This window comes from Podarcis vaucheri (genome assembly GCF_965113315.1).
Source record: "Podarcis vaucheri genome assembly, chromosome: 7".
In the NCBI taxonomy this organism is placed as follows: Eukaryota; Metazoa; Chordata; class Lepidosauria; order Squamata; family Lacertidae; genus Podarcis; species Podarcis vaucheri.
The window spans coordinates 41,500,453-41,517,105 of record NC_138765.1 but is presented as its reverse complement, the minus strand read 5'-3'; the positions used below and the strand labels follow the sequence as shown (position 1 = coordinate 41,517,105).

The 16,653-nt window shown below is 44.7% G+C and overlaps 1 protein-coding gene across 6 annotated transcripts in view; it reads right to left on the bottom strand.

Annotated features, from left to right (window-relative positions):
- The window catches only part of MTSS2 (MTSS I-BAR domain containing 2), a 64,080-nt gene that overhangs the window by 29,427 nt on the left and 18,000 nt on the right, over positions 1 to 16,653 (bottom strand). For all 6 annotated transcript variants that reach the window (XM_082232595.1, XM_082232598.1, XM_082232596.1 and 3 more), the window contains exons 2-3: positions 10,279 to 10,340; positions 2,329 to 2,402 (exon numbers count right to left, since the gene is read on the bottom strand). In XM_082232595.1, the coding sequence (XP_082088721.1) occupies positions 2,329 to 2,402; positions 10,279 to 10,340 (136 nt within the window). The remainder of the gene's footprint in view (positions 1 to 2,328; positions 2,403 to 10,278; positions 10,341 to 16,653) is intronic.

Genomic DNA, 16,653 nt, shown 5'->3' with positions numbered 1-16,653 from the left:
ATACAAAGAGTCACGTTCAAAGGAAGAACCTTTCCCACACCAAGCTTTTCCTGAAAAAAGGAAATAACTAGGTTCATAAGAATGTATAAAGAGCCTGCTGGGTCAGGCCAATGACCCATCTGGTTCTTTCAATGCTTTGTAGGTTTTTTTGTTTTTTTGTTTTACATTTTATTTCTTACATTTCTATCCCACCTTTCTGTGGCCTTAGAATCCAAGGGAGCATTCCTGTGGTTCCCAGGTGGTTTCCCATCCAGGGGTCAGACCAGGCCTAGGGTTGCTTAGCTATAGCAAAGTGGTGAGTTCTTGTGTCTTCAGGCCTTATTCTGGAATTAACTCACATTCTAAACCAGCTTTTTCATTCTGCTTCAGGTGAAAGGTGTTATTTACATTTTGCTTCCCTTCCAAGCTCCATTTGGTGCTCCCTATATCTCTACAGAATACACCAGCCCTCCCTCCGTCTCCTTATTTTGTACCAGCCTCCTCAGCTTTCCTTTATCGCCTGCTCCATCCTACCCAATTCTCTGCTCGCTTTCAGAGATTTATCCCAGTAACTGATGGCTCAACACAAATGCTGCCCACATACATTATTCTGTCAATTGTTGTCAAACAACAAACTAACCTGCACAGTCAATTCCTTCCAACTCTGGCTTCCTGCTGATTCTCCTTCTTTAGATAACCCAGTTTTTACTGGGCATACCATGGCCCTTGTTTTAATTGTAATCGACCCTGGACCTTAGGGGTGAAGGGCAAATATATATATATCCCAATGCCAATTCTGAGAAGGGGTAGGCCTTTACATGTGTACACAAGGAGGCATGGTTACACCTGGTCTTTTTAAGACTCAGAGGAGATTACTTTTTTAAAAAGCTGTGTTTTCCCTCTGCTCTTTTTTGAAGAAGTTCAGGGCAGTGAAAATAGGTTATGCAGGTCAGCTCAAGGTTAGGGCTTGATCAAGACCATCTCGTGAGCTTCCTGGCTGATTTGTGCTTGGGTGGTGCCCATATCCAAGGACAATCTGAGGGGCCACAAGCAAGACTGGTCCTCAGGTTCAGACCTCTGCCATCTACATGCCACAAGGTGCCCAGAATAGGTCACTTCGTCCTGCTACACCCCTACACGGAGGGAAAAGAGGCACACTCTGAAACTCTTCTTTCTTTCACAATATTTCTATACTGCTTGATAAAATCTCAAAGAAGTTTAGAAACATAATAAAATGATCAGTAAAAACAACAACACGTAAAAGCAAATATTTAAAACATTCAAAAATAATAAATATCAACAATAAACTAAACCAGATTAAAACACATGACAGCTTCTACATGTCTGGAAAGACTGTCACTTGCCTGAACAAAAATATTCTTAGCAGGAAACCAAAAGGTGCACTGATGGCGCCTGCCTGATGTCAGTGGAACTCATTTATAGGTAACTTTTAAGGGCTCCTGCCTCGCTGCCTCCAGAAGCCCATTTCCCCCGCAACTATAGCACCCACACAGAAATGAAGGAAGTGCCACTTAAAAGAGGTCCCTATTTATCACAGGGCCTTCGAATGAGCATTGCTAGAAAAGCAGGATGATTGCTCTTCCCCTCATGGTGATCCCGCAAGCATGTCTGGATTAGCAGAGATCAGCAGGGGGATTGCCAATGACCACGTAAGACCCCACCATGAAATTAATCTCTCTCTCTAAGCACCACAAGCTCAGGATTTCCCAGATGCTGACTGGAACTTGGTTCAGAACGCAACACATATTTTATCTGCTGCTGCCACCTCCCTCTTGTTTGGCTGTTTTATTACTATTGTTTATTACCGATGTGACCTGCCTCAAATGCTTCCTCAGAAGTGGGGAGGCGACATAACAAATCCTCTAGTATATTTTTCCTCAGGAAAACATATTTATTGCTAAAGAAATTAAAGCCTTTGTAACTCACTGCCACAAGATGTGGCAATAGGCACTAAACTTAGTACCACAGTAGGGTCACCCATGGGAATGTCACAGAAACAGAAAGAAACACACACAACAATTCTTGCTCCATCTCTGATGTTTGAACGTGTCCCTCTTGAATGTTTCCCAGGGGCACCTGTTTGGCTGCTGCAGGTGGAAACCAAGCACAGGGCTAGATTGAGTGTGAGTATAAAGAGGGATTAAAAGTATGTTGTGGGGTAACTGCAGCACTGTAAATGATCCTGAGTAAGCAGAAAGGGGCCATGGGCGTGCCAGTTTAGTGGTGAGTTTTTTCCACAGCCATTGTTCTGCTCTCTGCCATTGGCTGTGCGACATGGCTGGTTTTGCAGTCAGCTAGATTTTAGTCCAAAAAGCTCCCACAACGTACCTCGTGTGTTGGTGGCCATGTCTGCCACTTTCTGGAAGGCATCCAGGAAGGCCACTGCAGCCAGGACAGTAGTCCTAAAACATAAGGACAGAAAGAGAGAGATCAGAGGCTTGGCGGTCTTCATGCAGTAACAGCACAAGCCATTTTGCCATCTCAAAGGGCTGGGTGGCTGCAACAAGTGAGTAGGCCTCATCTCATCCCTTCACAGCCAGACCTGCATTATTAGCACTTAGGCCTAAGCCTGCAATGCTGCAAAGACTCAGGTAATCAGAGGTCAAAAGTACAACTGGGCTAATAATTCTGAGAAAACTGAATCTTGTTTGCTTCTAAAATCTTGAGGACATCCAGTGCCTCTTGCACAACTCTCCTCAGTTACCCTATTAACAAGTGATTTAAAGCCCACGCTGTCAGCCTGTGGTCTGGAGGACTCTGAAGCTTATCAGGGTTCCTGAGCGGTCCAGAAAGACTTATGGGCTGACCACGGCTGACCTTCTACCGACATCGCAACCCCCCCCCTTACACGTACCCACCTTGCAAAGGAGCACATTGTGTGTTTCAGCGCATACTCTGGGCTCTGTGGACACAGGCTGGCTGCAAGGCCAAGACAGCCAAGCTAGCAACCTGGGGATTCCATGTGCCAAATGGCTCAGAGGCATGGAGAGAGTCCCATGACACATCCACGTGCACTGATGTTAAAAAGCCTGCATGAGACGGATCCTTACCCTAAACTTCTAGGCCAAGCCAAACACCTGTCTGAGGTAGAGCTTAAGGAACCAATCACAGCAATCACTCTCAGGTGCCTGCCCCCAGGAAATTGGGAGGGTAGATGGAAAACCTACAATTTTCTTTTTGTGGGGGATGGGCAGCATTTCTCTCAAGAATGAGAGAAATGAGCTCAAATAGACTCTATGCCAGCACCAATGTTTCCTCAGCTTTCCAGTTTTCTTGGAACTATATTGCCTGCCCTGTTTTTGTTTCAGCTTCCTTCCTTCCCTCCTTATTCTTGTCTTTCCCCCTGAGGCCTCCCTTTCCCTGAGTTTCTCTCTCTGACGTCCTGCTGCCTTTGGCCACCTCAGGGCTGGCTCCTTGCCCTGCAGTCTGCCAACCTCTTCTTTACACATCATCTGGCCTCTGTGTTTAGCAGCAGCACTTGGAAACCGGGTGGGCTGTTCATGGCTGGCCCAAGCTTCTGCAAGGACTTTGCACTCCCTGCTCTCCCCAGTCTGAGCAACATAGGAAGCTGCCTCAATACCAAATCAGACTGCTAGGTCTATCTGGTGAAGCATTATGAACACTGTCTGGTAGCCAAGGCTTTCCAGGGTTTCAGACACAGACCATTCCCAGCCCTACCTAGAGCTGCCAGTAGAAATTGAGCCTCAAACAGTTTGCATGCCAAGTAACTGGGATAGTGACAGGACCTTTTCAGTGGTGGCTCCCTGGCTCTGGAGTAGCTGACAAAATACTGTTTCAAGTAACTCTAAGATCATTGGATGGAATAATGTTTTTAGCTGCTTCTAGAATTTTTTTTAATAATTTAACTGCAACTGATTTTAGATATTTTTAATTGTAGTTGTTTTTACAATGTTTTAAACCAATTTAAAATGTTTTCTTTTCTTTTCTTTTGTTTCTTTAATTTAAATGATACATGCGTTTGCTGCCTTGGGTTTCTTGGAGAGGAAAGGAGGGATATAAATCCAATCAATCAATTAATTAATTACCGTAAAACAGAGGAGGCTCTTCCCAAAGAAAGGCTTTAAGCACCAAATTTGTCCAGCCTCCCCTTCTACTTATGGGTTGGCCAACACTCCTTGTTAGGCAGAGCCCAGAGCTTCAATCTCTGCCTCCCCAAACTAGCTCTGAGCCGATGTGGAGTTACTCTGTGTGCAGAGAAAGCGGAGGAAATAGAGAGCACTCTCTCCAGATAGGCAATGAGCACAAAAGGCGCTTTGGGAGAGTGGAAGGGGAACACAGTGCGCAAACAGCTGAGGAGATGCTGAGCGGAACACAAGAGGCTCTTTCAGCTCTACGGAGGGCTGAGAAACACCAGCGAAGCCAGGGGGGCTATTAATAGGGCAGCCGCACAAGGCATATCCGGCGACGGCAAAGCCAGGGTGGACGGGCTGAAAGGGCCCCTTCATAGAAGCCTTTGATATGCCAGAGGAGGTGGCTGGCAAGCAGAAAGGGGGAGGATTCCAAAAACTCTTGGGGAAAAGCAAAGCAAGGGGGTGACCCTGGGAACAAGTGGGGGGGGGAGAGCAAGGCTCTTTTGGGAACTCTGGGGAGGAAACCTTCTTACTCAGCTTTGATTGGAAGCTGCTCACAGGCAAGGCAGTCAAGGCAACTTTCAACCTCTTGGGATCTCAACTGCATCAGGATCCTGGGGCCGTGATATGTGGGGAGGGGGCTCTGCAGCTTCCCTCTGGATGCTGCAACTGCCTTGCCACTCTCAAAACCAGCCCCTTTGCTTCTGTGTTGCTGCACGGGAAGGAGCAACATGGCTCGAAGAGAGAATTCACATAGCACAATTTTGGCACATTTACCTGGGATTTAGGAGAGCCAGGGCTTGCCCTCTTAGCTGCTGGAAGGAGCTGGTAATGAATCAAAGCCACACTAGGCACTATGATGCTCGTGTGTGGACTTATTTTATTTCACTGCAACAGGGAGGCAGGGCTCCAACTTCAGCTGGAGTAGTGGGACAAAAGGAGGGGCGGGGCTTAGCTAATACCCTGATCATGTGACTCTGTAAGTCACAAGTAGCTTAAGTGGTGCCCTGTATTGTTGGGACTACAACCTATCATCCCTGGCCACTAGCCATGCCGGATGGGGCTAATGGTTTGGGGGAAGGCAGGGATTTCTATTGGGGAAAGGGCAATGGAGAAAGTCCATTAGCACCCCTTGCTTGCTTGCTCCCCTCCCCCCACCAGCACAAAAGGATGCCTTGTCCATACTGTGTCATCAATACAAAGAATTTAAAGATTGAATTGATAATCTTTCATTAATTAACAACTTCTGTGCTGTTAAATTGTGCATAATAACTCATTGGGGTTATATATGTTCCTATGCTTTCCAATTCCAAAAAATCTTACTCAACTCTCAACTGAGTAACTTTCCAATTTACTCTGCTTCTTGTCTGAGTAAAATTAGTAAGCTTCATCATACTAAAATCCCAGACATTTTCACAGCCAATGAAAGCTTGTTGTAACCTCCTATTTCCTGTTATACGTGAAATACATATTCCAGCAGCCATTAAAAGAGAAATAACCATTTCCTGATCTTCCTTAGAGAGTATTATTTCTGTATGATCAAAAAGAACGACTAACGGATGTAGTGGGAGTTTATGGCCTGCCATGGCTTCTGTATCATCGTTCCTATAATTCCTTTATTTTAAGGCAAGATCCATCCACTAGTGTGGATGTCAAGCAGCAGAATATCAGTGACTATTAAGATAGGGGGGGAAATGGGATTGCGTGGAAGGTAGCGTGCCAAAAGCGCACACAGAAAAATTGAATATGCAGGACTTGTTTGCAGCTTAAGAGCTGCTGTCCGGAAGCACCCTCAGTCTCTGTGGGGAGAAACATCATCTGCACAATCACTTGTAAAACTTTTTAACTTAAGGTTTGTGCTCATATTCATTTGAGTTGCAGAGTTCCATATGTATTTCCAGTTGTCTGAAGCAGTATTTATCTGCAGATCTCGCTCCCATTTACCTTGCTAGGGATAAGGGTAAATATCTGATTCTGGCAATATTTTATATAATGTACTCTTTAGTATCTAGAGAACTTACGCCTTTCTCAAAATATACACCTTTAAAGGAATCTTTAGGGGCCTGTATTTCCAGATTAATGGCTGGACCAGGTGGCAAGTACCCGGAAGCACTGGAACTGTCACAGAAGGTGAGCCTGTGAAAATATCCCCAAGGCTTCTGAGCAAGACAACATGTCTCCTTGGCACAGTATATTTTCTTACTTTCACTGGATTATCTTGTTCCCAAAAATGTCCTCATTTTTTACTTCAATATTATAGCATATCAGAGTAAGAGATGGCAATCCTGGAGATGGTTTATTATTATTATTATTTTATTAACTAAAGAATCCTTCAGTTCCATGTGCCACCTCAACCAAAGCAACCTATACTCTCTCTGTTGCAAAGGTGTGACACAATGGACCCCTAGCTCATTATTATCCAGCATAGATACCCAAGAAGTGCTCACAAGGGCTCAGCATTAACATGGAAGGGAGGTCTCACAGGGTGCCCCACAGCTCTGTCTTAGGCCCTCTGCCGTTTTATAAAAGACTTGGAGGAGAACATAGAGAGTGTTTATCAAAACTGCAGATAATGCAAAACTGAGGGGTAGCTAACACTACAGAAGACAAAATTGAGGGTTAAAACTGCCTTGACAGGCTGGAAAGCTGGGCTGAAACCAACAATGTAAATTCAATAGAAATGAATGTAAAATCCTCCATTTAAGTACATAAGGGCCAAAGGTAAAAGGATAGGATGCAGAGACACCTAGCTTGGCATCCAGATTACATCTTTCCACTGATTACTGAAACCTACCAGCTCTTAGCTGATTGCATCAGCACTGCAATTAATTTCACACACCAATCCCTGAATTCCCTTTTCTCTGTAAAACACATACAAGACTGTTGTCATGGTGTAATTCACAAGGCCACTGACAGATGGCACTAGCCCTGCAAACTACAGTGTGATGACAATTAGGAGAGGAAGGTGGAAACTGGAGGGCAGGAGGTTTAAGCTGAAGAAAAGGAGGAGGGAAAGGGACTGAAGGAGGAAATGAGGCAGAGGAGAAAGGGTGCACAGCTGAGGAAGAGCCTCCTGAGAAAGGGAGGATGACTTTTGGGGGGGGGGTGGACCAAAGGTGATAGCCGTGTCTGCCAATTTTATTTCAATTGCTTACAAAGAACTCCGTTTGGCCATTCCTTCTGGGAAATGGCCAAACAGATGTGCCAAACTGCCCCTGACCTCTCCACCCATCAGCTGATGCAAAGGGAGATCAAGTTAGCTTGACCTGGGTTCATGAGAGATCTCCCTGCTCCATTTTGCTGGGCTTTGGAGTCTTGAAGTTTGGACTTCAAAGTACCTCACAAGCAGCAACGTGGTACTAAAAGGAAGGCAAAAACCTTCTTTTTAGCAGCATGCAGCTGCCTGAGAGATGATTTAATGTCCAGGCTTAGAAGCATGATGCCATTTGTGACATCACTTGACTGGCAGGTGGATGGACTTGCCCACCTGTCAATTTTGGACCACAAGGCAGATCCTGATAAGGATATGGCTTGCAGAGCGAAAATGGTTCCCCATCTTGGGTGTTGCAAGTGGAGGAAACAGGGGCACAGTCCCTAGTTTTTAGTTTTTTTAATCCCAGGATAACACCGTTCTATACACTACCCTTCCTCCAGCAAAACGCCAAGAAACTCAGGTATGAAATAGCACTAGCATAAGAAAACAGTGTTTTCCATACATTTTTGAACTGTGATCAGTGATTTGTACAGGATTTTTTTCTGATGCCCTACGTAATATTCTAACTTATCATGTTTATTTTACATTTGATTAGTAACCAAGATTAAAAATTTGAAACTGCAGAGGTTGCCCGATATTGTACTTACAATTGGCACCCACTCACTGCAACTAGCACACTCATGAAATATAATAGTGTGTGTGTGTAAAAGAAAACATTAGAAAAAATTATGCCCAAGGTAACTGTTAGAAAAAACAACTGCCACAGATGCTATTAACAGACTAACTGAATATAGTCAAATATGCAGAACTGAGGCAGTCTCTACTCAAATACTGGGTTGGGCCACAAAGTAGTGTTTGGAAAGGTACTTTCAGTTAGTGTTATGTGTTTTGTAGTTAATCTGTTGTTGTCCTATGTTAATCTTTTATGTATTTTTTTAGTGTGAATGTGTTATGTATGTCTTGTTTGGTTTAATGTATGAAAAGCAATAAAAAAAATTAAAAAAGGAAAGGTACTTTTCCCTAGAGAATACCAGGAAAATGCTATATTCTTCACTTGAACCCTTTAGGGCTGCTGAGGCACTCACTTTGTTCAATTAACTAAAAAAAAAAAATATTGAAAACAGAGGTTCCACACAATGCCTTAAAATGGCATTGTATTATCTATTATTCTCTAGATACTTCTATAACATTAACTCACAAGAAAATCCTGTTCATGAAAGGTTTTCAGAAGCTTTAATTAAAAGTTTACTCCTTATAGAATGATCCCATTTTATGCTACCTGGCATCAATTATGAACAGCCTATTAATTGCCCCTTGAATGCACTTGCTTAATTGCCAGCCTAGGGTCAGTTTCTGTTCCCATGGGGTGGGGGCTTGGATTACAGATTTCCTTAAGTGTGTCTCCACACCACACCCCTCATTTTTATATAGCCAAAAATGTATTCTGCTATTTTTTAAGATGATTTTTTTAAAAAAAGAAAAATGATAAATGGAGCTTCCCCTCCCCATGGGAACCGCAACCAATATTAAGGCAATTAAGAAAGGCTATTCAGGAGGATATTAAAAGCTACTCACCACTAATCTTGAACCAGTGCTAATCACAAAGCTATGAGTTAAATCTCCAAACAGGAATTGTTTAATTAAAAAGGCAAAGGAGCCATTAAAAGACTCAATAGCACTTTGCCTGTAGATGGGCTGGTACTTCAATTTTGTTTTGTTACAAAAGAAAAAGAGCCACAAGGTCTGAAAAATATTGAAAGAAAATAAAAACCCCTAAGATACAAAGAACTAACAACAAGATCACAGTGATGATCTATCAAAAGGGAGAGAAGGAAGAATGGAAGTTCCAGAGAAAAGAGCAGGCACACTTGTCTGAGAGAAAGCAGCTGTCATGGGGGAGGCTATGGCTTTGGAACATGCTTTTCTGTGATGGCTGGAAGGGGATGGAAAGTAGGATCAGAACACGCACACCAGATCATGCTAAGAAATGGTACCTTCTTGTGGAGAGGGACATCCAGGTAAGAAATGGCAGGTGAAAGGAACTCGGGGGCCAACTATGGTGTTTCTGAGCAGCCGTATGGGTGGGACCTCTCATTACTGGCAGCAAAGCTACTAGGATTCTGCCCTCCCCATTGCTTCTAAAACTTCTCAACTTAAAGCAGTAAGTTATTTTATTTTTATTTTATTTTTGCATTGAACCAGAGCATTCCCAGCTCGTTATGTGGTAGTCACAGCCTCCAGGGGCGCCAGCAGAATTTCCTGGACCCATTTCACTGTATGTAGATTGAGCCCTATGACACACTCAGAAAAACTGACACAGATCTGCACAGGTTTTGTTTCCCCACATAGAAATGAGGCAGGGTGGTTTTTAAAAAATAGACTTAGACTGCATTTCGTCTGAGAGAAGACCTCCACCCAGCTTTTGGATCCAATGATATCCAAGGTAGCTTGCAGCAGATTAAAATAATCCAAAAAAAACGCCCCACCCATCAGCTCTCATTTCTCTGGCCAGTGTCGTTCAACTCGTAGAGCAGCTGCCAGCTGGAAAATATACACCATTTGGGGATATTTACCCAGCTTGCACTGCTGTTTGGCCAAGAGCGCCTGATAAAACTGTAATCTGCCATGCAAAATCTACCCCATCACCTGCCACCCTCCAGCTGTTTTGGACTACAACTCCCATCAGCTACAGCTAGCATGACTAGGTGATTTTGGGTCTGATGGGAGTTGTAGTCCAAAGCAGCTGGAGGGCACTCTCACTACGTACAGCGTTACTGCCTGTGGGGTTTCAAAAGAACCTGAACCAGCTGGGGACGCAGTTTGTTTTCTAAAGAAAGGAGGGTGTGGGGAGAGGAAGCTGAGAGCATAGAAGAAATCAAGAGTCTCTTTTCATGACACACATGGCGAGAAGACCAGGCTGGGGGACAAATGGCAGCTGTGTTGTTGCTGTGCCAGCTCTGTTGAGAAACTCACCGCAGTTGGGAGTGGAGTTTAGTTGCCTTGGAGTTGAAATCTTCCCAGATGGGGTAGGAACTCTGAAACAGAGAAGGGAGGAGGGAAAGAGTTGAGCAAACAGGTGACTGTTCTGCGTTCACTGCCTGAGCTACCCCAGCCCCACAAACAGGACACAACAAACAGCCAATCTTGAATCCAGAGGGCTCCTGTGAAAAGACCAACCATCATCTCCTTGTACATTTTCAGCATCATTCATAAATGTGAGCAGCCATCTCTGGCTGAGGATTGTTGCCTCTCTTTGAGAAGAAAACTGTTAAAGGCGGCCATTTTTAAATGACTGATTGTTGAAGCTGAACTTAAAAGAGGCCTCAGCTGCTTAGCAAACCCTGGTGGGAACCTGGTTTACTTTAACCATAGTTACCATCTGGTGCTGGTGCTTACATTGTTAAGGGGTGTTGTGCTTGGGAGGGGAAGTGGGCAACACTGCCCCCTGGCTCAGCCCAGCCCTAAAATCTTGGCAAGGGTGAAAATATCACCTCCACTGCATCTGCTGTCCTAGCAGTCTCTTGTCACCTATGTTGTTGTTTTTTTAAATAATATTTATTAATAATTTCAAAATTACAGAAAAGAAAGAAAAAAATTTAAAAACAACACTACAATACATAGAGAAGAAAAAAAGGGAAAAAAGGCATAAAAACCAATGCAACAATACAGCAAAAAGATAAAAAAAGAAGGGGGGAAAGACACAAATCCCATATTACATATCTTTAACTTCCATTTGCTTGTTTCATTGACCTCCTCACACCTCCCTTTTTGTATTCTAGTTTGATTGATTATTTCAGCAATGTTTTTCCATCTTTCTCAATTTTTACTAAATAATTTATCTTAACAATTTAACCTATTAATTAACACTTGTTTTAAATCCAATTGTCCACAGGAAAAAGTCAGCACTCTCCGGCAATGGCTGTGCGGCTTCACTCCGTGAAAGTAGCAATCAGTTCGCAGCACCGCGCCGCTCACTCCACTTCACTCCGGAGCCCCAAAATGGGGTTCCCGGTGCGTGGGGGGGCGCTCCTGGTGCCCTGCCGAACCCCACGTTCCCAGGCTTCCTCCGCCTGGGATTTCTAGCGGGTCCCCACCTTCGCCGCGGCGGGAAGACCCAGTTTCCACGGAGCCAGTTCCTACGGTCGGAGGAACTCCGCCATTCGCCGATGGCGCTAACCCAGAAGTCACTTGTCTCCTATGTTGGAGAGGCAGAGATGCCGCCAGGCGGCTGCCAGGTCCAATGACCAACAGCAGAGACCCAGCTGTTTCTGCCGGGTCATGAATGAGGAAAAAATATTTCACTGTTGCAAGGAAGAAATGCAGCTGTCCACATTCTCCTGCCCCAGTTTGGAAACTGACAGGCCTGCGAGAGGCCTAAAGGCAACTCAGCAACAAACTTAGCTCTTAACAAGAACTGCCTATAATTTCTTCTTCTGCAAATCCTATCATGGGAGACAGCAGGGAGAAAGGGAAAGATGCCAAAACGGATTCGCCTCTCCCCCTGCCCCGCCCCCGCCTTGCACTTTGTGGCAACTTTGTGCTTATGCAGTGCTGCACTGCCACATCAAAACCCGGGCTTAACATATAATTTTCTTTAAAGATTCTAGGCCGAACATGTGTCCTCAGATGTAGAAGCAGGACCAGCAGAAGTGCCAATCAGAAACAGTATGGAGAGCAGTGCATTTCATGTCCATAGCTTTGCATACTGCTCATGGAGGGTGCTGTGCCTTCCCAGGTCTTTGGGGAGCAACAGCTTGGACTGAATTGCCCAAAGGCGGCTAGAGGTGCCAGTTTCTGTCTTTATTTGGAGAACCGGTTGTTTCCACAGAGAGTTTTTGCCCACTACAGTTACCACAATTCCACATGGCCAAAAAAAGGCCCAATCTGCCCACAGTGCTTTTATTAGCATTTTAGTCTAAAGAATCCAAAAGGTACTTTATTACTGGTTAATGTCTGCTGAGACAGAAAAGCTGGCAACCCTAATAATTTACCCCAAATTTATTGACCCTTATTGTTATGAATCAACGTAAATTGATCTTCTGCATGGGCTCTCTGTGTGGTACGAATTGTGTCTATGAAATGGAGTGTGTTCTATGCGGGAAGAAGGAATAAATGAAATAACCAAACCTATGTTAATTGAAAAAGCAGATGAGAGGAAAAAATGATGACCCCTCCTTTTTTTACTGTGAAGGATGGGTTTTTTTATTGTTCATGCTGAAGTTTGTCTTTAAAATAGAAATAACAGTACCAGAACTCCCTCTCCACTCTTAGACAGATTTTGAAATCTTTATTTTTCCACAGCTAGTAGCACTAGTAGTATTAACACTGTTAATAATCAGATTTGCTACTTGCTTGCTATCTGAAGGTCTCCAAGTAACTTACAACACTGTTAAAAGCACAAATTAATATACTATAACATGGAACTAAAACAAAAAGTAACCCCCTTAAGAGCTGCAGGAAGCTTTGGCAGCACACTAACGACAAAAGCGTCATCTTTCATCTGTCAAAAAGCTGGGGGGAAACATAGGCTTTCTCCTGGTATCAGTCAATGAAGGCATCAGGCAGGCCTTGCTGGGGATCACATTCCATAGATGGGAGCCACAACTGAAAAGCCCTCTTCCCCTGTCACCACCCTCAGATCCGGAATCTGCAGAAGGGCCTCAAACAAAGCTCTAAAGGCCCCGGTAGAGTCATATTGGAGATCCAGAGCTCTAAAGGTCAAAACCAGCACTTTGAATTGGGCTTGGAAGTATACAGGCAACCAGTGTTGTTGGAACAGAACTGGTGTTATATCATCTGTTTCTCTTGAAGCTGTCAACAGCTGGGCAACCACATTCTGCACTAATTGATGCTTCCAAAGTTTTTAAAAGGCAGCCCCATATAAATTGCTCTGCAGTAATCTAACCTCAACGTTATCGGAGAAAAGATTGTTGTAGCCAAGTTATCCTTGTACAGGTATGATCATAATTGAAGTGACAGCAATGAGTCTTGGAGGAACGCCCAAACTATGAACCCACTGTTAATAATCCACGACAGGATTGCAAACAGCAACAGCTCTAGCCAGGCAGTTCTTCAAGGAACCCAGGAGTCCTGCCAGTTCTGATTAAGGGGCTACTTTGAAGAAATTCAGCTCTCTCAGACACAGGGCACCCAAAGTGGCACCAAAGTGTTTTTTGTGAGGGAGAAGGAGGTCAAAGCACATGCCCTGGCGACACCTTTTTTCTCACATCTATCATGCACGCCCCTCTCCAAGCCACTGCTGGGAACCCACCAAATTGACATCAAGTATCTGCATCACATCCAGCTGAGCCTCTTCCCCTTCTGCTGTAAACTGCCTGAACCCTTTGCACTAAAATCTGACTTCCTTGCAAGTAATCCTGAAAATCCTGAAAACTATTGTGGGAACTGGACCACATGTCAAACTGGGCTGGGGGGGGGGAGATGGGGCGGGAAGAGAAAACAGTTTTGGAATGCCTCTTTGGCAAAACATGTACTTCTTGAGATAGAAGGTAGATGGACATCTTGAAAGCAAGTTTTCCAGACAGAAAGAAATGTTTGACCGGGGCAGCAAAACTTCTGGGGGTACCACTGAAGGTGGCAGCACCAAGGGGTGGGGGACTGCAAGCGATGCTAGAGCTCCTCCCCCAGGTTGCTGAGCGGGGCAGACGAAGATGCTAAATACAGACTATTCGCCCGTCTAGCACAGTGCCAGCAGCTCTGACTGGTAGGATCTTTCCAGCATCTCTCCTTAGACAAGAATTCTTTCTGGCCCTACTTGTAGGGCTAGAAGGGGGGATGTAAAGGGGGCCTCCTGCATGCACAGCCTGTGTTCTGCTCCTGAAATTATGAAGACCCTGCTGGATGAGCTACACAAGTCAGGTACCACAACATGCTTTGTGGAAACATTCCTGCCTCCAACTTGGGAGGGCTGTTTGCTGCCTCCTGCTCCTCTTATAGCCCAGGAAGAGCTCCCTTGCCTGGCTAGAGAGAGCTTGCCTGAACTCTTCTCCGGGTGCTGTGCTCTCCTGATCCCTGGCTGCCAGATGGGGCTGCCTGCTACCACTGCCATGGCTCTGGTTTTGATTTAACTGTACTCTGCTCTCCCACATCCAGCTGCCAATGGAAGCCAAGCCGCACATAAACACAGAGACAAAAAAAAACACAGCAAGAGCTGGAGTTCTCCTTCTACTCCAGATCTCTATGAACAATCTTGCTCAGCAGCACCGGTCAGATTTAAACATGAAGGAAGAGACTATGGAGACTTGCAGAACCAAAAGGAGAGGGGATGTCCCAAGGAGCTGGATATCTGGACTGCAAGGACCAGTGTTTGAAACTCCCATTGTTCTAGGTGCATTTTGCGACAGGGAATTTCATTAGCGCAAGCAGTTTCTGAGCTCTGGGTGCAGTACTACGCCTAAGATTTCGGATTAAAACTGCAGAGTGGAAGGAAAGGAGGACCTTTTTCTGCCTCCCCACTTCCAGCTACTCTCTGAAGACTGGAGAAGAGACCCTCTTAAGAATATTGGGGGGTGGGCAAGGGGAGGAATAGACCATGTGAAAAATGAATACTTTCAGCTGCAGTTCATTCATTTTCAGCTTTGAATTATTGTTATAAAAAAGCGCACCTAGACATTCCATTGTTGTACCCATAACCTAGATTTAAGGTGCCATTTAGCTCCTAGCTTTTAGATCTCAGTTTCTAATACTAGTCAGAAGGAGGCAATTCCTACGAATGTATTCCAGGTGGTGAGATGTGGTATTTGCTAAGCCTCTCTTATGGAAATGATGAAAGTAACATTCTGCATATGATATCATGCAAAACCACCTCAGGATGACTTGGCTACAGTGCACCTCGAACTTCCGGTTCGGCGCCAGCGCTAATGGCTGCTCTCTCTCCGAGCTCCGGAGAGAGGACGGCTCTGCGAGTTCGGGTCTGACCCGCTTCGGCAAGCGGGGGACCCCTAAAATCACAGGAACGGATCCTGTGAACAAGGAGATTCGGTGGGCACCCGAAGCGCCCCCTCTTTACCGCAGAAAGAGCCTTTTTAAAGGCTCCGGAACGACAACGGGGGAGCGCGGTGCTGAGAATCGCTACCCAGCCCGCAGAGTGAAGCCGCGTCGCCATTAGTGGAGAGCGCCGATTCCCTTCCTGAAAAATCTGGACAAAAAAGACCCGTGAGTAAGACTGAACCTCTATTCGAATTAAAACTACCTGAAATTAGGCTGAAAACGGGAAAGGCAAAAATTAAGGAAGTCTGCCTTCCCCCGACTGCATGATAATTAAAGCAACGAAAGTTACTAAGCTGCATCCGTAAGGGAAAATCGTTTTTAAATGCTTGAATCCGACATTTGGACTTTGACTATCCCCTCCAGCTTGCAGGGCAGAGGGGAGGAAAAAGTGACTTTACAAGCTGCATGACTAATTTAAAGGAAAAGGAAACTTTCTGCAGCCTCCAACCTGGTACGAACTGCTCATAAAACAAAAGGAACACTGAACTGACTTCAGATTCCTGTGAAAGCAACAAAGTGGAAGCTTTACTGTTTATTTGTTACAAAGTTTTGGGACTTTGTGGATACATTATATCAGGGAAGGCTGGGACTCTATTTACTAGGAAAGTGTTGCATTATACTCATAGAAGCCTCCTGATAAATTTGCTTTTTAACACTCTCTATTTCGGTTTGCGGACATTCTGATTTGCTCCCTCTAGAGGGTAAACTAAAAGTTGCTACGCTTTGGGACAGTGGAATTTTCTTAGGAGAAGGCTCTTGTGGGAAACGACCTTGGGATATGAGTGGCCCAGCAGACGAGATAAGCACGAGAGCCAAGACAAGGCAATATCAACAACAGCTGCAGCAACACAAGAAAAGAGGCTCGATCTCAGGAATAACTTCTACAGTGACAACAGGACAAGAAAGAGGTACAGCAGTCTCCATGGATGCAGTATCGCAAGCCCTTCTTAAGATAAATCAATCCCTGGAGAATTTAACAAAGCAAACGGCAGAGAACACTAAGAAATTGACAGAGAACTCACAGAAATTGACAGATTTGACAGCAAGACTTGATTTGAATACAGAATCTATAAATAAGCTTACGCAAGAGAACTCTGCCACACGTCAAATTGCGGAGGAAGCCAGAACTATTGCTGGAGAGACTCAGGAAAAATTAGAACCGATTGCCAGGAAGGTCTATGACCACGATGCAACTCTGGCACTGTGGGAACTACAAAGAAAAGAAAGGAATCTGAAATTACGATCAATTCCAGAGGACGAAGGAGACAACCTCACGGACTTTTTAACGAACGAGTTTGCTGATGCTTGGGAAGACTTAGAGGAAGACGAAATCAAAAT